General features: G+C 37.0%; 10 protein-coding genes across 10 annotated transcripts; 3 read left to right on the top strand and 7 right to left on the bottom strand. All coding sequences in view use genetic code 12, as the record gives it.

Moving 5' to 3' along the window:
* Nucleotides 1-365: 365 nt before the first annotated feature.
* Nucleotides 366-3,374, bottom strand: CHS2 (chitin synthase I; the record flags this gene model as incomplete). The annotated part of the gene is made up of 1 exon (XM_036811915.1): nucleotides 366-3,374. One exon carries the CDS (start codon nucleotides 3,372-3,374, stop codon nucleotides 366-368), a length of 3,009 nt encoding a protein of 1,002 aa, XP_036668304.1.
* A 1,465-nt stretch (nucleotides 3,375-4,839) lies between these two features.
* On the top strand, nucleotides 4,840-5,820 carry CPAR2_701480 (uncharacterized protein; the record flags this gene model as incomplete). The annotated part of the gene is made up of 1 exon (XM_036811914.1): nucleotides 4,840-5,820. One exon carries the CDS (start codon nucleotides 4,840-4,842, stop codon nucleotides 5,818-5,820), a length of 981 nt encoding a protein of 326 aa, XP_036668303.1.
* Nucleotides 5,821-5,909: 89 nt separating this feature from the next.
* CPAR2_701470 (uncharacterized protein) lies at nucleotides 5,910-7,613 on the bottom strand (the record flags this gene model as incomplete). The annotated part of the gene is made up of 1 exon (XM_036811913.1): nucleotides 5,910-7,613. One exon carries the CDS (start codon nucleotides 7,611-7,613, stop codon nucleotides 5,910-5,912), a length of 1,704 nt encoding a protein of 567 aa, XP_036668302.1.
* A 769-nt stretch (nucleotides 7,614-8,382) lies between these two features.
* On the bottom strand, nucleotides 8,383-9,441 carry CPAR2_701460 (pyridoxine 4-dehydrogenase; the record flags this gene model as incomplete). The annotated part of the gene is made up of 1 exon (XM_036811911.1): nucleotides 8,383-9,441. One exon carries the CDS (start codon nucleotides 9,439-9,441, stop codon nucleotides 8,383-8,385), a length of 1,059 nt encoding a protein of 352 aa, XP_036668301.1.
* Nucleotides 9,442-9,850: 409 nt separating this feature from the next.
* Nucleotides 9,851-10,747, bottom strand: CPAR2_701440 (cytochrome-b5 reductase; the record flags this gene model as incomplete). The annotated part of the gene is made up of 1 exon (XM_036811910.1): nucleotides 9,851-10,747. The coding sequence occupies one exon, from the start codon at nucleotides 10,745-10,747 to the stop codon at nucleotides 9,851-9,853; it is 897 nt and encodes a 298-aa protein (XP_036668300.1).
* Nucleotides 10,748-11,084: 337 nt separating this feature from the next.
* Nucleotides 11,085-12,733, bottom strand: TUB1 (alpha-tubulin; the record flags this gene model as incomplete). The annotated part of the gene is made up of 2 exons (XM_036811909.1): nucleotides 11,085-12,406; nucleotides 12,709-12,733. The coding sequence occupies 2 exons, from the start codon at nucleotides 12,731-12,733 to the stop codon at nucleotides 11,085-11,087; spliced, it is 1,347 nt and encodes a 448-aa protein (XP_036668299.1).
* A 404-nt stretch (nucleotides 12,734-13,137) lies between these two features.
* On the bottom strand, nucleotides 13,138-16,416 carry CPAR2_701420 (uncharacterized protein; the record flags this gene model as incomplete). The annotated part of the gene is made up of 1 exon (XM_036811908.1): nucleotides 13,138-16,416. One exon carries the CDS (start codon nucleotides 16,414-16,416, stop codon nucleotides 13,138-13,140), a length of 3,279 nt encoding a protein of 1,092 aa, XP_036668298.1.
* A 1,497-nt stretch (nucleotides 16,417-17,913) lies between these two features.
* Nucleotides 17,914-19,128, top strand: CPAR2_701410 (uncharacterized protein; the record flags this gene model as incomplete). Its single annotated transcript, XM_036811907.1, has 1 exon — nucleotides 17,914-19,128. The coding sequence occupies one exon, from the start codon at nucleotides 17,914-17,916 to the stop codon at nucleotides 19,126-19,128; it is 1,215 nt and encodes a 404-aa protein (XP_036668297.1).
* Nucleotides 19,129-19,297: 169 nt separating this feature from the next.
* ERG13 (hydroxymethylglutaryl-CoA synthase) lies at nucleotides 19,298-20,656 on the bottom strand (the record flags this gene model as incomplete). The annotated part of the gene is made up of 1 exon (XM_036811906.1): nucleotides 19,298-20,656. One exon carries the CDS (start codon nucleotides 20,654-20,656, stop codon nucleotides 19,298-19,300), a length of 1,359 nt encoding a protein of 452 aa, XP_036668296.1.
* An 888-nt stretch (nucleotides 20,657-21,544) lies between these two features.
* On the top strand, nucleotides 21,545-22,306 carry CPAR2_701390 (uncharacterized protein; the record flags this gene model as incomplete). The annotated part of the gene is made up of 1 exon (XM_036811905.1): nucleotides 21,545-22,306. One exon carries the CDS (start codon nucleotides 21,545-21,547, stop codon nucleotides 22,304-22,306), a length of 762 nt encoding a protein of 253 aa, XP_036668295.1.
* Nucleotides 22,307-22,384: the final 78 nt, after the last annotated feature.

The following is a 22,384-nucleotide window of genomic DNA, read 5'->3' as shown; positions in this document are numbered from 1 at the left end:
ATGAAATAGAGAATGAACCTTCTTTCCCAACCTGCTTTCAACTCTTCACGAACTAAAAAGTCTTTCATTGTGGTTTGCTCAGTCCAGTTTATCCGAGAACTGATACTACACGGAAATGCGCACTAATTTGCGCTTATTGTTGTAATTAAAAGCACAAACGGCGATTTTAAGGTCTAACCGCCAATTACCACGACCTTGAACGCCGTATCCACAACAAGATCCCGCTCTTATCTACACAATGGAGTCCTTTAGATTATTTCAAAACGCCTCACTCTCTTTCACTACGCGTTATGCATAATACAATGTATATTCATTCTAAACGCAACTTGTTCTTTCTCTCATTCTCCTTCTCTGCTTTTCTCTCCCTATTTAGTTGCATGTTCACTGCGTCTCATTCTTCTTCCTAATCGACTAATCAAGTAATAAATACATCCAAGGAACCTAAACAATGCCATAAAAGCAACCGTCCACAAAATCACCGTCAAGAAAATTTCCAGTCGTGTAGTCTTTGTAGTAGTATCTGTGCCATCGTCAGCCGTGCCATCTAATTGATTAAAACCGCCAGTCTCCAACACTACGGCAATGATGACGAAATTGGAAATCATCCAAATGAGTACCGTCATTGATCTGATAAATGCATAATAATCTTCAGTGTTGACTTCAACGTGTTTCTCCGGCGGTGGTGCTGGATCTCTAATTTTTTCCAATTGGTTAAGGTAAGATTGATTGATTTCCTCCTTGAGGATGGGCACACTAACGTCAAAAGTACCATCTTCACGTAATTTTGCTTCACCAAGTGACTTGCCACCAACATCTCCCTTGGTGCCCCAAGACACATCATCAATGTTGCAAAATGCATAAATATTGAGGACATTGATATAAGATGGCGATAGGAGCAAATATTGAATAAATGAAGTAAACATGTGCCATGGTTCAAAGTACAAGAATGATGCAAGGAAATATAAGGCATAAGTTGATGCAGTTGCCACAATCAAGTCCCTAAATTGAGCATTTTCAAAAAACAACAGCACTGAAAACGATTGTTCTTTATAAATTTGGGTGATTGAATGAACAGCAAGGAAAATCGCAGCGAAAATCATATATGCCATCAATATAGCAAAGAAAATCACAATGACAATATAAAATCGTTCAGTACCCTTGGGTTTATTACCAAAACTAAGGACAAATGTCGTTACAATTGACGCGAGATACAACCAAAGGAAAATCACTGAAAGCACATTGCCCGGAGCAAAATTCAAATCTGAGTTGGATAATGATGTCGTCAAGATTCGAAAAACCAAAAAGTAAGAACCAATGGAGAACCACGACACGACCAAATTAATCAATTGATAAAAAAACTCCACATGCAAGAATATTTTGCGACTAAAAGAATGGGAGCTTTTCCAAACTTTGAAAAAATGCACCAATGAGTAAATGGCAGCGAAGAAAGATCCATTAAGCCATCTTCTCCTTTGCAAGATGAATTCAGCTAATCGTTCAGGAACATCAGTTTCGGCTCTTGCAGATTTACAATATCGCAACACCCAATTACATCCTTGTTTTGCCACCAATTCAAAACACAAGATTCGATCTTCAGCCAAGTACATATTTGAAGTAAAGATACCTGCCTCTTCTTTAAGTAAAGTTCGTTTCATTTCGTATTCATCATCTTGAGGATCTAATTCACCCGAGGAATGTAAAAACTCTCCCTTGAAGTATTTTTCCAAGGGTCCCCTACCATTGATATCGTTTTGTAAAGCAATATTTCTATAGGCGGAAAAGGCACCAGGTAACACCGATATAAATCCAAATGAAGATTCGGTTGGCTTATCCAAAATGTTTGAAATCTTGTATTCAAAGTTTTGACCATACACTAAGGGGTTGGTGACAATTTGTCTCTTTTTCAATGAAGCAATGATTTCCCCACATGCACCAGCAACTCGATGATCATTATCAAATTCTTTCCACAATTTGTAAAGTGATTTCCCCGTTGGTTGAGTACCACAATCCAATAGTACTACAATCTTAGGGTCCAATACTTGTCCAATTGCTTGAAAACACCAACGATGTGAATTAATCTTTTTAGCATTGGTTTCTTTTAGACAAAATAGCATTTGTACAGGGACAATTTTTTCGGTTGTGAGTTTGACAACATCATCAGAAACTGAACTGATTCCAACTCTAGTAGTGTATTCATACATGTGAGCTTGCACTTTCTTGTCATCAACTCTACTCTTGGCCAATCCTTCTTGATAAACTCCCAACCCTGCCAACAATGCCTGAGCACGTTCATTAATTTTGGTTCTTCCATCACTAACAATGCAAACAACAATTTTTTTCCAAGAATCTTTACCCCAAGTTGAAGATCTTGATTTAGATTCAAGATATTTGATATTTTTGAAAACACCTTTCAAAGTTCTTCCTAGTAATACATCATCTTCATTATACATTGTGATTACAATCATCATTTCCGTTTGTCTGGGGATAGGATAGTGTACTGGTCTAAGAATATATGCATCACGATAAAAATTTGATGGACCACAAGTGACTGCTGTATATCTCATAAATGCAAACTCTCGCGATAACCCACCATCTTTTTCATCCGCGTTGTAATCAGGGAACTTGGACAACAACTCACCAGCAACTGGACAGTCAAGTACTAAGTGACCGTTGATACCCGATGCTCTAATTGGTTTCTTGGCTCTAACTTCTTCTTGGTCTGGTGGTTGTTCAAATTGGACATTGTCACCAAATGGACTATCGGGTACCATCTCCTCTTCTTCATCAATTAAGTTCTCAACAGGAACAAACTCTGGTTGGACATCATCATCAACATAACTGGCAGTGGCTAAATCATAATGATCACCTTCAAATTGATTATACTGTATTCTTTGATCAAACTCTCTTTCTTCTTGATCATCATCAGAGTATACATGGGGAACAAATGCGTGATTGTAGTTGTTGTCGTACCCTTGATATTGCATCTCGTAATCTTCATGAAACGGGTCACCTGGTACTTGCACTTGTGGTGGTGCATTGAAAATGGGTTGATTATAGTAGCTTGTGTCATGGTGTAAAGACGAAGTTGATAAATTCTGCTGATAAATAGGAGGCGGTACTGAATCATTGAAGTTTATAGAGTTTGACGATGACATATTACGGTGATGATGATGGTTGGTGTAAACTCCTTGGGTTAGTGGTGTAGTACTCATGTGGCTAACATTATGATCCAAAAACTCCAATGACAGATTATCAGCAGCAGCATCGTCATCATCATAGTCATCCGATGGCATTCGATATAGGTTTGAGCTAGTGTTGTTGTTGTAATTTGGGTGTAAGTGGTTTGGATCACCATTTGTTCTATGATAACTCATTCTTGCAACGCGTGTGGGATACTATAACGATCTGTGAGTGTTGTGTGAGTATTGTGAGATAGACGATGAGTTGTTTACGTTATTCTTAGCAGATCTGATGATGATAATGAGGATGGTGGAATATCTGCATATATATATATATATGTATATGATACTTGGAACTTATCTACCTCCTTATATCTCCCTTTGTGCTGGGAATCGATGATGATTTTTTCAGACGTTTGTTTTATATTTTTAGAAGTTTACTGTATTATGGTGTGGTATAGTATGTGTGTATGGATGCATTTGTATTTCCTTTTGGTTTTGTTTACCTTTTTGCTTTTTAGTTTTTTAGTTTTTAGTTTTTGTGTTTCAAGTGTGTTTGGGAATGATCTTCACACACACACACACACACACACTTTCGTGTCTCAGCCTCAATAAATCTATTACATGATTGTTGTATGTCTCAACACGTAAGTTTACGACATCCAATTTGATATATTTTGACGACACTTGATAAAAGATCCACCCCCTTACTATTAGAGAGCAACAAGATTAAGAAAAAGAAAGCGAAAGACAGATAGAGAAGAGCACCCAAGTACGAGAACCAATCTTAGTACTCACTAAAACCACACAAGACTTCAAAGAAAGATTTATGATACTTTGATCTATTTTTAGTCTACTGTATTATAATATACGATGTGTACAACGTACGGATTAGAGACCATTTGACTCAAAGATACACGACACTTATTACACACTATTTCTTGGGCTCATCGCCTCGGTAAAAACTGCGTGCGTGCGTGCGTCATGCTCTCGACGGGGATTGTCTAGAGTGGGGCGGGGGCGAAGTAACAGTACAAGAGAAACAAAAGCAGTATTTATATGCATATGTCGTGAACATTAATGTTTTGACATTTACAAATGCGACATTAACATTTTGTGACACAATACCATGGTAACATTTTCAACGCTTCTTTTTGCAGTCGTTCGAAAATTACCTTTCAACGGTGCTTCTACTATATATCACTCTTTTGTAAATAATCATCATCATTTTGCATTTTAGCACCACTTTATCTTTCTTTTTTCTTCTATTGTCTTCTCTTTACCGTCAAGTTAAAGAAAAGTATAACGTTCTACTGTACATCAGCTTGCAGAGACAATTAGAAGAGTCATTCAACTGAAAAAACATATATAATAAACAGTATAAAGTAGTTTCTTTTCACTCATACTGAATATTGCATTATCTATATGCCTGATTTACATAGTTAATTATATGAGAGTACTGTAGTTACCTGGAAAAGACATTGGAAAAAGATCTCTCCATATATATCGTTGTTTCTTTTCAATGTTGAAAGATATCATTATATCTCATAACCATTAGACTTTAAGGTGCCCTCTTATAAAAAGTGGTTTGAAATTGCCCAATCTTTTCACTTTTTTCTTTGAGAAAAACCGCTTTCCCAAGGAATCAATTCATTCCATCATGTTCAACAAGATACAAACTTATTTATTACGACGTATATTTAAAGATTTAGACTCCAGTCTATTCCAAGAGGGGTCAGCACAAGAATCATACAATGACAAGAAGCTCGGCAAATGTCAAGCTGCTACTGCAATTACTACTACATCCTTCACCAATAGCCACCATTGCAAAAATCAGATCAAAGTCTACAACGAGATCATCAACCTGATTAATCAATACAAAAACTACTTGACTGATGACAATTACAAGTTGATTGTATTGTATTTTGAATACTACCATGTACACATTAAACCAAACAAAGTAGTAGAGGATAACCCCAGACGACATGTACTAAACTATATCTACTACATCTTATCCACAATAGACGACACAGTATCCTACAAAACCATTACTGAAATTGATAATCTACTACACTCATTTTCACCAACTTGTAACTTATCCCAACTAAATGATATACTATCAGATTTGAAATACTTTATCAACAATCAATTCCCCAAACCCAAATTCACCAAAACAACCTTGATTCATACTATTGCTTTAACTTTTGCTTATGAAGTATTTCAATACCCACACATGGATGATAAAATCAATCATACTAATGCAATTAATTCCCAGCAACGTAAGTTGCTAATTCAATTTTCGCGATTTTATTTCAAAACTGCTTGGTTAAACTATACGAAGAATAAATCAACTAGATATATTGCATTGGATGATGTTGCTAAACTGTTTTGTCAATCTGAATTTGATCAAGTTGTGGAGGAAGATGCCACAGAGGAGCCTTTTCTGAGTAATAATACTCGGAAAGACAAATGTAAAACGAATAACCATAATGGTGGTGGACTGGAAGAAATTGATGATCGATTGGTCCAAATGTATAATGCTTGGTCGTTGGCTGAACTAAGAAGTGTTGAAATTATTCAACTGTTGCAAGAAGCTATGCAAGAGTATAGATTTAGAAGACAGGTTACTAATGAAGAGTAAGTACTTGAGATATACTAATATATACATATACATTTTAAATAACAGTGTCAAATAAAAAGACTCGCTTAAAAAAGGAATTGGGATAATGTTTACTTTGCTTGTTTCTTGTCATCCTCCTTCTTCTTCTTCTCATGAGTCTCCTCCATCTCATGAGTCTCTTCCTTCTCCTTCTTCTGCTCTTCCTTCTTCTCATCAGTCACGTCCTTCCCCTTCTTCTTCTCATCAGTCACCTTCTTCTTATCTTTGCTCTTCTTCTCCTTCTTCTCCTTCTTGTCACCCTTGACCTTCTTGTTTAACTCTTCTGCTTTCACAACAACGCTATAATCATAAGGTTTATCAGTAGACCAAATAAACCAAATCATCAAAATCTCCACCAACCAAAGTCCCACCCACTTAACTTCATAATTCTCCAACAATTGTCCAATATTCTCCATCAACTCACCAACATCGAAAACACCACCAATGTTTAACCTAACAAATGCGACATAAATCGATTGTTTACCAAATAAAGTCCAAGCAATTAAATGAATCATGATGGTTACAATCATTGGTTTGGCCAACTTTGTAAATTTCCTCAATTTCCAGCTCAAGTGGAATCCGCAAACAAGACGTAAAAGTTGCATCAAGAACCCACAAATCAATTGCGTTTGTGAAGCATACTTGAACAAGTATTTGAGCAAATCAGAATTTTGATTAATGACAATATTGGCATAAAATTCATTCACCAAAATTGATTTCTTATAAATCAGATACCTTTCATCATTGATCAAGATACTAGTCAAGGGGATTGGTACATTGATGGAATTATCCAATACGATAATAGCAATAAGATTAATCACAAATGCCCATTGGAAAATCAATTTGGAAAACTTGATAAATTTTGCCGTGGAGGGGATATTGGTATACCCTAATCCAAAATAAACTTGAGAAATGATAAATTTCTGCCACTTGTTTAACAAAACTTGAGCAAAATAACCAAAATAATCTTCAGTAAACTTGTAAATGAAATCATTGGGCAAAAACAAGTAGATCAAACGAAGGGCAAACTGTATCAATGTGAAACCGACATATACAATCAATAATTGTGTCAATTGTTGAATCACTGGTGGCAATTTATCAAATTTACGGGCTCTGATTGCTGGGTATAAGTAACTCAACAACACCAAAGTTGTTCCAAACATAATGGCAATGTTTAACGATGCAGCAATGTCATGGAAAACACTAACGGGAGTAAACTCCTCCACAGACATCTCAGCTCGATAATTGGTTGGCTGGATAATATTACCATCATATGTATACAATGGCATATAGATGCAATAGGTACCCGGTTTATCAACTCCATAACTAACATAGCTGGTATCATTATTGACAGTGGTGTAATAAACCAGCTTTGGTAAAGCTTGTCCTATATTGTGCATTTGTAAATTGAACACAACTCGCTTACTACTTGAATCAACCAATAATAAACTCAGTCCATCCACATCATTAACTTGTTGATTGAGATAGGTATGGTTTAAGAAATCATTGAAATTGGGAAGATTTTTGAAATGAACAATATCATTGTAGTTGAAGATCAAAACGGGTATAGTTTCATTATCTCTAGCCAATTCAAATTCAATGTCAAATTTAGTATGCTTGGTGTCGTTGGCGTATAAGCACACAGCATTGTTTTGGTAGTTGAAGAATACCTTGCGGTAGGGCGTTGTTGCCTTGGGTGGAAGTGGGTGTTTGTTGGCCAATGTCAATGACAAGAATTGACTAATGAGGAGGAATAGTAGTTGAAACACTCTCATTTGCCTAATAGATTTATCTTGAGTTGATCAGATGTTTGATGTTTGACTTTTCAATGTGATGGATTACAATTAATCTGAGTTTTGACTTTGACTATTTAAATAATTTCCAAATAAAGTCGTCTTTTGCTTGCTCTAGAATTGACACGTCGATTGATTAATATTTTTTTTTATAAAGAGTCACGAAGGTGATATTATGCATTTCCTACAGTTTTAGAGTAGGGTTGAAATAATATTCGGCTTTGGTCAAGCTTATTTTTTTTTGTGTCAAAGCGTAAGACTCTCAAACGAAGATTGGAATTTTACCCGCGCAGACAAGCGGCACCGGCCACAAGTAATGTGTGTATGAGAGAGCCATTTGATTATATCGACTGCATTGCAACCCAACGCTATACTCAACTGAATCTTTGATGTCCCCCTTGATCTCCTTTGACAAATGACTATTTCATACAACAATGGTGAGTATCTTTCGTGTAAATTGTAGTCGTGCGCTTTGTGTCAATATACTTTAAATCTGCAAGTATCGTGCCATATTTCCATTACCATTCAAAGCTAATCGACTACGTGTCACTCTTATCCCTGTCTACTATACAATCGTTTAATCAGAAAACAGAATAATAACCGATGGTTTTGGCTGAAGTTTGATGTAACAAAAAGTGTGTATTTCATTTTTGCATCCATTTCATAGCAAATGTTTCGTGATACTTTTTATTACGCAGACATGATGTATATTTCTTATTTACAATCACCAACACTTTACAACAGAGACTCTCTACTGAAACAATGAGCCTTCACTTTGAGCATTATATCTCAACCCTTTAATTGGATTCTCTTTCAATATTAAATCAATCGTGCGTAAATCATCATCAGTCAATTCAACAAAATTGCCGAAATTCAATTTTACACGCTCAATAGATGACCCTGAAGGAATGGGCAAAATTCTTGTAACTTGGTCAATCCCCTTGTAGTTATGTTGACCAGAAATCTTCAAGATCCAAGAGAGGGCTAAACTTTCCAAACTTGTATGTTTCACATCATGAGCGAAATCATAAAGTTTCTTCAAGGGGATCAAATTGGCAGCAAAATTTTCTGGTTGGAACTTATCCAATGTATGCTTAAAATGGCCTTGGGGGATTTCTGAAAGGAATGTATCGGCATGTTCAACACAATAATCAGTCAAGATACCCCTGCATAACGGTGAATAAGCGATGATTGGAATTTGCTTTTGGGAAAGGAACGCCAATATTCCATTGTCAATCAAGTCCTGAGAAAATAATGAAAGTTCCAATTCAACACATGAGATTGGTGCTATGGCCGTTGCTGTTTCAATGGATTTGATTCCAACTTCAGATAACGAAATCCCATCAATGGTTCCATTATCTACGTACTCTTTAATGTAGCTGATTGTATCTTTGTATGGCACTTGAGGATCAACCCTAGCAGCTTCAAAAATCAATTTTGGTCCAGAGCCACCATTGCCGTCTTTCTTTGGGAAATAAGAAGCAACATTCTCAATTGATTTGCCAATATATTCTTTAGATCCATCTGGTTTCAAAGTCGCTGGATCGACGCCACCTTTGATTGAAATTACCAAATCTTGATTAATTTTGGGATCATTAGCGAATAAGAATTGTTGAAGCAATTTCAAATTAGCATCATTGGGACCATAAAAATCACCCCCGTTGATGAATTTAACACCATATTCCGGGTGAGAAGTGACAAATTTCAAAGTTTCAATTGATTGTTGGATTGGTGGCGGTTGTGATGTCCATGTCATTGACATGGTTCCGAATCCGAACTTGCCGGGAATCTCAATTGGTTGTGGAGTCATTTTATAAGGAAGATACTTGAATGATGAGGTGGGAAGTGATTCAACTGGAAATGAAGGTGGGATTGTAAAATCTATTTATGTGTCTACAGTGGCTACGCAGGGCCAAAGGTTTATTCGATTCAACGGTTGTACTATTGTTTACATTTTTGACAGGATGAAATTGTCGCTCATTACTCGATCGGGAATTAATTCCGCACCCATCAAATTTCATATGTCGTATCAACAAAGCCAACCACACTTTCTTAGATTCGTTTGCATCCCGGTCCGTCGGCCGTGTTTCATGCTTAGTCTAAAGAGTTCGGAGACAAAGACGGAGTCAAAGGCATACTCTACAAAGCATACGGCCGTAAAAAGTGAATATACATCTTTTATCTATCAAACAGAATTACTCACCACTGCAGTTCCTCTCTCAAAAATAAAATACCTTTTCCTTATCCCATTCCAAATCTTCAAGTAACTCATTAATATGACTCTTCATAGCCGGTGGACCAGACATCAAAATCTTGGTATTATCTTTATCATCAAACATATTCTCAATCATTTCTTTTGACACATACCCAACACCACCAGTCCAATCTTCACTTGGTGTATCGACAGTATAGTACACTGACAATTTAGGGTATTTCTCTGCAATTGAATCCAATTCCAGTTTCAACAAGAGTTGATTTGGAGTCTGACATGCGAAAATTAGCTTGAGCTCAGTTAAGTCTTCAGGGTTGGTAATGGCCCGTGTAATAACTTGCAAGATTGGAGTTATACCAGTTCCGCCAGCAATCAAACCCAAGGTCTTTGTTTCATTAGGCTTATAGTCCAATGTCCCCACTGGTCCCCTAAACTTGACCGTTTGACCAATTTGAACAGTAGCTAATTTACTAGTGACTTTCCCTTGAGGATAATGCTTAACCAAAATATCAAAAAACCCTGAATCAAACTGGTTCGAAATTGGCGAGTAGTATCGCAACTCATCCTTACCATCGATCGTAAACACACATGATAAATGATGACCAGTGGGGATATCCAAAACTTCATCCTCACGACCCAACTTGAATCGATAAATTGCAGTCATTGGAGCCACCATTGTTCTATCAATCAATTCAAAATCACGCCATATCGTTTGATGCATTGATGAACGACGTTGCGTGGCCAAGTAGTATTGAATTGAACATATGACGATGATAAAAGCGATAGTGTATGGCATATAGGACCAACTGAATAGCCAAGTGCCGAATAGGAGCAAGCCGATGGGGATGACTATTCCATGAAGTGGGTTGGCTAATAGCTTCCTCTTGTCGTCTGTGTCTGACATGATAGAGCTTGTTGTTGTATAGAGATGAGTTTGAAAAAATTAGGCACGAGCTATTTTTTTTTTCATCATTGAATGAGTGTTGTTTTGTGTGCACCGTTTTATACCCGATAATGGGAGAGAGATACAACCGAATTCAAAAACATTTCCTAACGATGGTTTTCCCCCAACGCTACTGACACCCAAGCTCTTTCAAATTATCAAGATAAAATTCCAAAAGCACTATACAAAAAATGAATAAAAACTAACCATTATATAAATGAGAAAAAGGGTATATAGAAATAGAGAAGTAACAACAAAACACAATTAAAAATTAGCTAGCGAAAAAGCTTTTTTTCAACTAATACTCTTCTTCTTCTTCTGGAAAAGAGTCAGTTCCAACTTCAACATAATCTCTTTCCAAAGCAGCCAAGTCTTCTCTAGCTTCAGTAAATTCACCTTCTTCCATACCTTCACCAACATACCAATGAACAAAAGCTCTCTTTGAATACATCAAATCAAATTTCTTGTCAATTCTTCTCCAAGCTTCGGCAATAGCAGTGGTGTTGGACAACATACAAACAGCTCTGGATGCACCAGCCAATTCAGATCCCTTTATAGCAGTAGGTGGTTGGTAACAAATACCAATTTTAAAACCAGTTGGACACCAATCAACCAATTGCACGGTTTTCTTGGATTTCACTTGAGCAACAGCATTTTGGACATCACGAGTAACAACATCACCCCTGTATAATAAACAGGTGGCCATATATTTACCCATTCTAGGATCACATTTAACCATTTGATTACCAGGTTCAAAACAAGATTGAGTAATTTCCGAAACTGAATTGGCTTCATGATTGGCTCTGGTTTTGGAAAATACTGGTGCATAACTAACCAATGGGAAATGGATTCTTGGGTAGGGAACCAAATTAGTTTGGAATTCATTCAAATCGACATTCAATGATCCATCGAATCTTAATGAAGCAGTAACTGATGAAACAACTTGGGCAATTAAATTGTTTAATGAGCTGAAATTTGGTCTGGAAATGTCCAAGTTTTTCCTACACATTTCGTAAATGGCTTCATTATCAACCATAAATGTACAATCAGCATGTTCCAAAGTGGTGTGAGTGGTCAAGACAGTATTGTAAGGTTCAACAACTGAAGTAGACACTTGAGGAGCTGGATAAACGGCAAATTCCAATTTAGACTTCTTACCATAATCCAATGATAATTGTTCCAATAATAATGAACCCAACCCAGATCCAGTACCACCACCCAACGAATGAGTGAAGAGAAAACCTTGTAATCCATCACACTGATCACTCATTCTTCTAATTCTGTCCAAAACATCATCCAAAATCTCTCTTCCAACAGTATAATGACCACGAGCATAGTTATTGGCGGCATCTTCCTTACCGGCAATCAATTGTTCCGGGTGGAATAAATCCTTATAAACACCAGTTCTAACTTCATCAATGACATTTGGTTCCAAATCAACATACAATGCACGAGGAACATATTTACCTGATCCAGTTTCACTGAAAAATGTGGAAAATCCTTCTTCACCTCCTTTTGGTCTATCTAATCCTTCTTGCAAATACCCATCAGGTCTGATTCCGTGTTCTTGGGAGTATAATTCCCAACAGGCGTTTCCGATTTGACAACCAGCTTGTCCAACTATAGGATGGCGTTAGTAAGATAGATCTTGAATACAAGAAAAGACGCGCTTTTGAAAGGTAAAGCATAACATTAATTTTAGCAACCACATGGGAAAATTGTCGCGTACAAGTATCCTCTTGTATAGCAACAGTAGTGATACAGTAGTGGTGGATGATCTAGTTGATGGTTTCTGGTTTGATTCCTCAATAGATTTTGATTCGTGTGTGGTGTGATCAATACCTACATTTCGTGTTTCATTTCAAAACACATTATCCTTCATGTTTATGCATCGTCTTTTGTAAGTTACTCTTGTCACATACCGTTGATACTGATAACTTCTCTCATTGTTGATACTTGATGATATTAAGTTGTGATTGTAGGTGGGAAATTCTGATGATTTGTGTATAACAATCAAAAGCTATAAAAGAAGTATAAGCTTGTCTTGGTGTTTGGTGTTTGATTCAGAAAGAAAAATTTGTTTGTTTGTTCCTTTTGTTTACACTTTTTACATAATCTATTACATAATATTACTCAATTGGGATACAGTATTGGACGCTACCAATTACATTATTAATATTCTCAGAGGAAGTAGATGATAAGCAATATCGATAGAGATAAACTCTCCCTTGTAACATTCATTACCCTTACTTCTACGATCAAAACCTTAGAAATTACATTTATTTGCAAACTTTACTATACAAAGCATCCCAAACTCTACTTGATACTAACCACCACCAACGCACAGTAATTTACCACTTCAACCCCAACCATGATTTGACATGCTGTATTATACCCTCAGGATGACGCTTCAATCCCAACTTCTCCTCCAACACTTCGCTAATTGGTCTCTCCCACTTCAATGACTTGTATCCATTAAACAATTTATTCTGAGCCTCAGCCAAAGTCAACAATTCTTTACGATTCAAGCTCGACAACCAATTATAATTGTATCCAAATGATCGTAAATATGACTTCAAATCAGCATTGGAATAAGTCTTGACTATGCTATCCCATTTATCACCCAAGCCATCCTTGGCTTGTTCGGCAGCATCATAAAGCTTATTGTTGAAAATACCCAAATGGTACAATACCGATCTGTATAGATTCTTTAACCAATCTTGAAAAACTGGAGTATACTTGACATAATTGTCTTGAGTGGATTTCCAAGCTTCCTTTGAAGCAGTTTGAATTTTTTCCCCAGCATCTTTACCCAACTCACTGGCTTTTTGTCCATACTCAACCGCCAATTCACCGGCCAATTTCGAATACTCATCATACTTTTTTCCCGCATCTTTTGATGCAGCAGCATATTGTTTTGCAGCTTCTTTTGAAGCCTTGTCCAATGCCTTCAACGCTTCTTCTGAATATTCGTCATACTTTTTACCAGTCAATTTGTAAAACTCATCGTACTTCTTGGAAGCTTCTTTTGATGCAACTTGGTACAGTTCATAAGCTTGTTTACTTAAATCATCAGAATACTCATCATACTTGACCTTGGCTTTTGCCCCAACTTCACTGGCCCATGCACCAAGAGCCGATGAATACTTGGCATATTTGTCCAGTGCGTCCTTAGCGGCAGCTTCATATTGCTTGCCTGCTTCCTTGTACCAATCATCAGCCTTGGCTGAAGCTTCTTTAGACCATTCGTCGTACTTTTTATTGGCAAGCTTGCTATACTCATCATATTTGGCATTGGCAACCTTGATGGCCTCTTCGTATTGCTTGGCAGCTTCAGCTGATAATTCATTAGCCTTCTTATTGGCAGATTTGGAATATTCGGAAAATTGCTTGTTAGCAAGTTTTGACAATCCTTGATACTTCTTATCAGCCAACTTTTTATACTCGTCGTATCTCTTTGCCGCTTCTGCCGATGCCAACTCATACTGCTTACCAGCTTCCTTCTTGGCGTTGTCGGCAGCATCTGCAGCAATAGCAGCATATTCATCATACTTTTTACTAGCTTCAGCTGCTGCTGTTTCATATTGCTTACCAGCACTTCCGAGTAAATTTTCCAAATTATCATTCACCAATTTTGAATACGCATCGTATTGCTTGTTAGCTTCTTCAACAGCACGTTCATAATTCTTACCTGCAGCTTCTGCAACAGCATCAGATTGTTTGTTGTAAAGCTTCTTGTATTGATCATACTTGTAGTTGGCGTCCTTGGCTAAGTCTTCATATTGCTTTCCAGCTTGCTTGGTCAAGTCATCAACCGAGTCGTCAACACTGCTTAAATACTCATTGTATAAATCTTTGCCATGTTGAGCATACTCATCATACTTCTTTGCTAATGCTTGATATTGATCATTGGCATTGTCCAAGACAGCTTGCCCACCTTTGTTAACCTCCTTTTGTCCACGCTGGAACCAAGAGGAGGAAGAAGAAGAAGAAGACTTGCTTTTTTTACCAAGTAAAGTTTGTTGAATTCTTTTCCAATCTTTAATCAATGAGCCGATAGTTGATTTGGCGTATTGAGTACTAGCCAATTTAGCATCATAAACCAAGTTAGAAAACTTTTCTGCATCTTCATTGATTTCCTCCAAGAATCGAGCTGCATATTCGTAACTTTCAGTTTGAATTTCCTGCAAAGCTTCCTCAACGGAATATTCCGCGTGTTTCAATTCATCACGAGCAACTTCGGTTGCCTTTTGGAAATACTCTTCAACGATAATATATGCCTTTTTCAACTTGTCTTCACCAATGGATTCGGCATCAACGACATTTCTCGTCAAGTAATGTTTGAAACTTTCCAAATCGGGTTTGTGCAATCTAATCTGTGAATCAATATTTTCCTTTCCAGATCCATGACTCTTAAATTGCTTTTGAAATGCAGCAATCAAGTCTTGTCTTGAACCTTCAACATTTTGACCTTGTTCACGTAACCATTCCTTGATCGAGTTGGTTGAAATATCGTTATCGACAACATAAGCATCAGCTTCAACATGAATTGGATCACCTCTATGTTCTTTAACCAAGTCAATCAACTGCTTTCTGGTGGTGAAGATGGAATATGGAACTTTACGTACATTTAAAAATTCACGCAATTTATCCTTTGACCAATTTTCAATGCCAACAAAGAATGTGTCATTAATCAAATTCTTGGCTCCTCTGCCACCTTTACCAGACTCACCTTTTGATAACCAAGGTTCACTCTTTTTCTCTGAATGTTTCAACCAAGTTTGAATGTCATCGAGAAGGTAGCTCTTGTAAGTTTGCGCCTTCTTAATCAATGTTTCCTTATCCAAGTCACCAACCCAAACATCTGGTTTGGTATTGATAAATCCATGCAAGTACAACCATTCACGCAATTGTGAATAAGACCAAGATTCAAAAAATTCATCTCTAATTTGTCCAGTTTTGTCAAAAATAGACTTGTCAAATAAATCCAATGAATCAAATAATGCATCCTTGGTGTCAATAATATCATTTGTAGCCTTGTAATTGTACTCCTTGACTTTTTCCACCAAACCCTTTTTTGATGAATTCTTGTCAAATTCTATCTTGTAGTTGTTTAGCCATTTTTTCAAATCATCCTCAGACCACGATTCGTATAACCAATCACCGGGGTAAAAGTTGGAGCCTTTATTCTTTTTTGAAATTGAGCTGTATTTGCTCTTGAGAGTCTTTAGCAAGTCACTCTTGTTTGCTTTTTCATCCACCTTGATTCCATGATGTTTCAAAAACTTAGTTAATGAATCAAAATCCCAACTTTCAAAAAACCACTCCAGAATTGGTTTTTTTTCACTTGAAGAACCAAATAAGTAGCTGAAACTTAAATAGTCTTCCAAATTGTGTTTCTTTGGCTTCAATTGCTTATCCAATTCACTTTTCAACTTGTTGTAACCATTTTCCAACTTTTTGGCTTCAATATTGGCCACTTCAATCAATTTTGCATTATCCCACTTGGGGTCTTGTTTGACCTTGTTGTCTTCCAAGAATTGTTTCAAATCGTTGTTACTCCATTCTTCAAAACCATAATTGGCATGAACCAATTGGATGAATATACAAGCCAACCAAATGAATCTCATTGTTGTGTGTGTCAATTGATTTATAGTAGTTGTCTTATGAGATTCTAGTAGAAATCAGTGAAGAAAATTGTCTGGATTCTCGAAAAGTATTTAAACTGTGGGACGACGAGGAGTAGGAGGGGGAAGGGTCACTGTAGTAGCAACTTTAAAATACATTTGACTTGGTAGCAATCTTACTGCAAACAGTTTAAGGGGTTGTGCATATATACACTGTGGAAGTTTATAGAAAAAAAAGATAGATACCTATTCAACAGCATATAATGTAGACGGCTTAAAGAAAAGTAGTCCAATTGGTCTACTACAAGAGTATGTGATTGATGACTAATATCAACCCACACTGGGCCATGGTATTAAGGCATCGACTTTGGAGCTGTAAAAAGAGTGTGCGTATTTCGATAGCAACCATGATTGTGGTTGTGTGTGCTAAGTTTTGTGTAATTTGTGTCTTTCAATCCACGTGATAATTTCAAATGGTCCTTCAAAGAAAAGATGAAACACTGACAAATACAATAATCCTCGGAAGAAAGAGTAGCTCTAAATAACCCGAGAAACATCTCAATATCTTCAATAGAGCTAAACGTTCAAGATCAATAGCACCTGCACATTGGTCCGTGATTGGGGGAATTGTGGCTCGTGCAAGCAGTTGGAGTTGCTACCACTTACCATCAAAATACACTTCTGGTAGTTTAAAGTTCCTCTCGTTTGGTCTATTATCTACAGGCGATCACTTGTCCATTCCAAAACTAAAAAAAAAAAGGGGCTGGTAAGCTGCAACTGTGTGTAGTACCCTTGGACAATGACACCAGCGACGTCAAACTGACGCCATTTCTCAGTTCAGTGTTCTTCGCAACAATAATCGCAATTACATCCTCATTGGTTAACTATCGACAACGTGGCTAGTCCATATACCACCTTCTCTTTTGCGGGGAAACTTCTCAGAGCATAACAAAATAATCATCATTTTGTTTTGCTGTTTTTTGTCTGTCTGTCGGCTAAAAATTTTATACGCCACATTCTTGGACATGGAGGAACTTTTTTCTTCGCTTATTTTGCACCCAAATCCATCACAAAAGTTTCAATTCTTGTGCCTTATACTTTCACTTTTTTTGCACAATTGCCCCAGAAAAGGAAAGCCCACTCGTCAGCACGAACTCAAAGACAGACATAGACGTAGACTTTCAAATTGTACACTAAATAAAAAGAGAAGACCGACACTTTTACGTCGTTTTTCAACTGTACATTTGTCACATAGATTGATCGATCTATCATTTCTCTAATTTTTAAACTGTCTTTAGGAAATTCGATACGTGAAAAGTTTCAGTTGATGATCTTGCTCGTCGTTATTGTTTTCTGTGAAGATCATCGCCACATAATACGGCCTCAGCAAAGATTAAGGTTGAGAACCCCACCTCGTACCAAGTGGAATAAACCTTTGGAGCAATCCACAAGTTAAAGGAAGAGAGGCGGCCCAGATTTGAAACGAAAAAATGGGATGTAATGTCTCACGACTACTCACAAGATTTCATCAAACTTCAACTTGAAGAGGATGCATTTTTCAACCAATTGAGCTATGGTCATATTAACGCAGACAGAACAATTGAAGTGCTCAGACTGAAACAACAACCTCAAGCGGTGGATTTAAGTAATAGACTAAGCTGCGGCAATGAAAAAGATCAAAAGAAACTTTCATTGGATAATGAGTTTCAATCAATTCAACTTGATTGGTATACGTTGCATTTAAACCAACTAACCGCTTTACGAGCCAAAATCAATCAACAACAACTCAAAGCATATAATAAACTGGTGGATCAATTTAGAAAACGAGAAATACATTGGATTCAACTGTATCGTAAAAGGAAACAGTTGGAGACAAAGAAGAGACAAAAGAAATTGGAAGATAGGACCATGAGATTGGAAAAGATTCGACAGTTGAAACAACGGGTTCGTGATGTAACGAAAAAAATGTCTGTACGTATGCACAATACTTGTGAGGGTGATAACGTAGAGAGACAGAGCTGTTGGGCTAAGAGATTATTAGCTCTCGTTTGGATTGGCAATTATGGCAAAGTGACAACATATTCAAACACAAGCAAATCATGTCAAGACCAAGACGATCATACATTTACCAACAATGAAGCCAAAATACGTGATGATCCTTGGTACTTTCGATGTATCAACTTCGTAAACCACAGATTCAAGCCCAATCACCCCAAAGTTCATCATCATCAACAACAATCAAGTCCCAAGCTCAACAAGCAAAAGCAACAACAACAACAACAATTACTACTACGTCGAGTTTTGCATGTGAATTATCATCGATGCACTCAAATCAAATTGGTCAAAAGCAAGATTTATTTACGATCTCAATTGAAAAAGCATTACCATATGTTGGTGCTCAAGTATCGAGTATACAAAACCAAACTACTACGAATCTGTACATTATTAAAGCATTGGTTCATAAACAAGAAAAGACGAATGAAGAGACTGGGGATTAGACTCAGAAGGCGGTACACGATAGCTGCTGTGTTATGTCAAAATTCAGATACAAACTCCAGTGCAATAATCGACCACAATAAACCTGATCACCTAACATTTTATTGTTCAACAAATGACAACTTTATGCAAACACACCAAATGTTTCTTCGGTTTGAAATGTATAGATTGCATTTATTTTGTCGATATCGCATGCAATTTACTTTCTTGACCATTTAGATAGAGTTAATTACGATTGGTACAGCGACAATAAAATATGTATACAGCTACTAGATGTTGACGTGTAATATACATTATTAGCCGAGTTTTTCTAAATGCAAGCAACATTTGAACAACTAATACTCACTATTTAATAGCAACATAGTGCCTCGCACCCCTCTAGGCCGCTCTACTTCTTGACACCATACTTTCTTCTAAATTTGTCATCAACTTCCAATAAATAATATGTTCCAGCAGGTAAATTCTCAATTGAACCTTTTGGTTTGAAATCTTTTTGTAAATGAGCATCTTCTCTAAGCCCAATAGCATCAACATAAGCTTGTGGTGATTCAATTTTACGTCCTTTGCCCAACTTGTAATCGAAATCCAACACCTTGACAATTTCAGAAACATCACCTTTTAAAACAACTGATAATAAAGTTGATGCTAAACCTGATCCATAGGAGAAAACACCGATTCTCTTGTTTGAAAGATTGGCCCCATTTTGTGAGGCATAGTAAATGACCGATGCTAAAGAAACCCAAGCGGACGCGGTGTACATGTTACCGGTATTTGTTGGAACTTTCAATGCTGGTTCAACACGAGCTTTAGTTTCTTCTTTGGCCAAAGTGACAAAGGTTTTTTCCAAGATTTTATCAGTTAATGAAGCTTCATAGGATAATGCATCGATATGTTGTCTTGTTTGTTCATCAATTAAATCAGTAAATTTTTCAGGACTAGACTTGTAATCATTGTATAATAACCTGGCATAACTTTTAGTGACTAATTTACAAGTTGGAACATGAAATGCGTTATAATCAAAATGATCATACAATCCAACAGTCTTATCTTTATCACCAGTGACTTTACGTGAATAGCTTTTGTAACAATTGTCGATGGCTTTAACATAACAACTCAATGAGAAATGTCCATCAACAGTTGGATACTCACTAGTGAAATCTGGTTTGTAGAAATCGTAAGCATGTTCCATAAATGACCCTCTAATTGAATCAAACACAATAGGAGCATCAGGACCAATCCATAAGGCAACAGCACCTACACCACCAGTAGGTCTGGCTGCACCCTTGTCGTAAATAGCAATATCTCCCGCAACAACGATGGCATCTCGACCATCCCAACTAGAACTTTCAATCCAGTTTACAGCATTAATGACAGCCGAAGTTCCTCCATAACAAGCATTAACAGTATCAACACCTTCGATATCGGAGTTGTCACCAAATAATTGCATCAATACTGATTTAACTGATTTCGATTTATCCAACAATGTTTCAGTACCAACTTCCAATCTACCAATGTGGTCAGTGTTGATGGCATAATGTGATAACAAGTTGGACAATACAGTTAAACTGATGGAGTAGATATCTTCAGTATCATTAACAAATGCCATATTGGTTTGTCCTAACCCAATGGTGTATTTACCTTGAGGAATGCCATCAAATTTTTCCAATTCAGCTTGATTGACTGCTTGACCTGGAATGTACACTTCGATACCTTTGATACCAATGTTTTGAGGGGATTTAGTCATCATGTAAAAGTGATATATGCCTGATAGTTATTTTTAATATGAAGTGAAAGAAAGAAAAGGAGTGGTAAGTGTGTTTATGTCTGTGTGTGTAATTTGGTATGTGTATATATCAATGTGTGTGCTTGTGTGTGTGTTGTGTTGAAAAATAAATTTTTCTTCTTCTAAACGACGGACCTGCATATAAAATGGAAAAAAAAGAAATCTTTCGAGAGGCGAATGATTGATAGAGAGAGACGTGTGTGTGTCGAGTGTTGGAAGTGCTACCACGTAGAGAGACCATGGAGTGGAGATACTTCCAATGGTATCTCAAGATGCTTATAGGTTTAAAGTGAGAATATCAAGACTAAATATCCTGGTATTAAGGTGAGTTGAAGATGCTACGCTATAAATTCAAAGAGAGTTGTGAAGGATGCATTCTTATACGACAGAACAGTTGATATAACCATCTATTGTTTCATATTACGTAATCCACGTATAAATCCATTACTATACACACGGACACACACGACGAGATTTTTTTTTTTTGGTCTCAAGCCTCATGTCGCGAATTCACTCATTGTCGTTACAATTTACAAACTACACGACATTGGAAAATATCGTACGATGTGATCTTACTTTTTGCAACTAAAATATTGTTTTGTATAAAATGACCAGTTTTCACCACAAAAAATCCCTTTTATCCCAAAAATAGAACAGGCGGAGCTAGCCAAGAAAATACTTCAAACTCATGACAAGCTCCTACTTGTCCTTTACCCCCTTTTCTCATTTAGCCTTTGGTAATTTGCGAACTACAAAGTGTATATAAAATGATATTTGCTTTCTCTTCTTGACAGAGTTGTATTGTAGAGGGTCCTTCTTTTCCACAAAAACAAATTCCCCACATTATTCAATATGAGATACTTTGGATGCTTATTATTACTTGCCACACTGGCTTTTGCAAATTTTGATTTATTCAAGAGAGATGATTGTAATAAAATGAATATTGCCGCTTGCCGAGATGCTATCAGAATTAAAGAAACCAATTGTGACATGTACGACAATGACAGTGACTATGAATCAGACACGGAGCAAGAATTCTATGCCAAAATACAAGAAGATCGTTGTGAATGTAGCTTGGATGATGAGTATTATGTTAAATGGAGTCAATGTGCTAAAGAGTGTGGTGCTAGAGTCGAGTTGCAGCCAGAGTTGCTCAAGAGTTCAGTTTGTTCAAAAGCTCTGAGGGTCCCACCCAATTCACAATTTGCCAATTATGTTTCGTCAATGGATCGAGTAGGAACACCGGCTTGGTCAAGGACAACTGATCTGAGCTCACTGAGAAACGCAGACAGTAGTTCATCACAAGTTGCATCATCCACTTCTGATTCTGGTAGTAGCTCTGAAGAGTCAAGCGGTTCAGCTAATTCAAGCTCTGCCGGTGAATCAACTACATCAAATGGTTCCTCAACTAGTGCTGCAAGCAGAACTGAACCGGAATCAACTACAGAGAGCTCCTCAGATACCACAGACGAATCGAGTACAGACGGTTCTTCTAGTAACGACTCTGCCACAACAGAATCCACCACAACTTCTTCAGAGAGTTCATCCACTAACTTTGCAGTTACAGCCGGTTGTGGCTCACTCCTTTCTTTGATTTTGTTATCGTTGTTGTGAATAAATGTGGCACCAATGACTAAATAGCTCTATATAGCTTGTATAGTTTAATTTGAAAAGCTGTTCAAAAGAATTCAA

This window comes from Candida parapsilosis, contig 006110 (genome assembly GCF_000182765.1).
Source record: "Candida parapsilosis strain CDC317 annotated contig 006110".
NCBI classification, from domain to species: domain Eukaryota; kingdom Fungi; phylum Ascomycota; class Pichiomycetes; order Serinales; family Debaryomycetaceae; genus Lodderomyces; species Lodderomyces parapsilosis.
The sequence above is the reverse complement of the archived record's forward strand: the minus strand, read 5'-3'. Positions and strand labels throughout refer to the sequence as shown.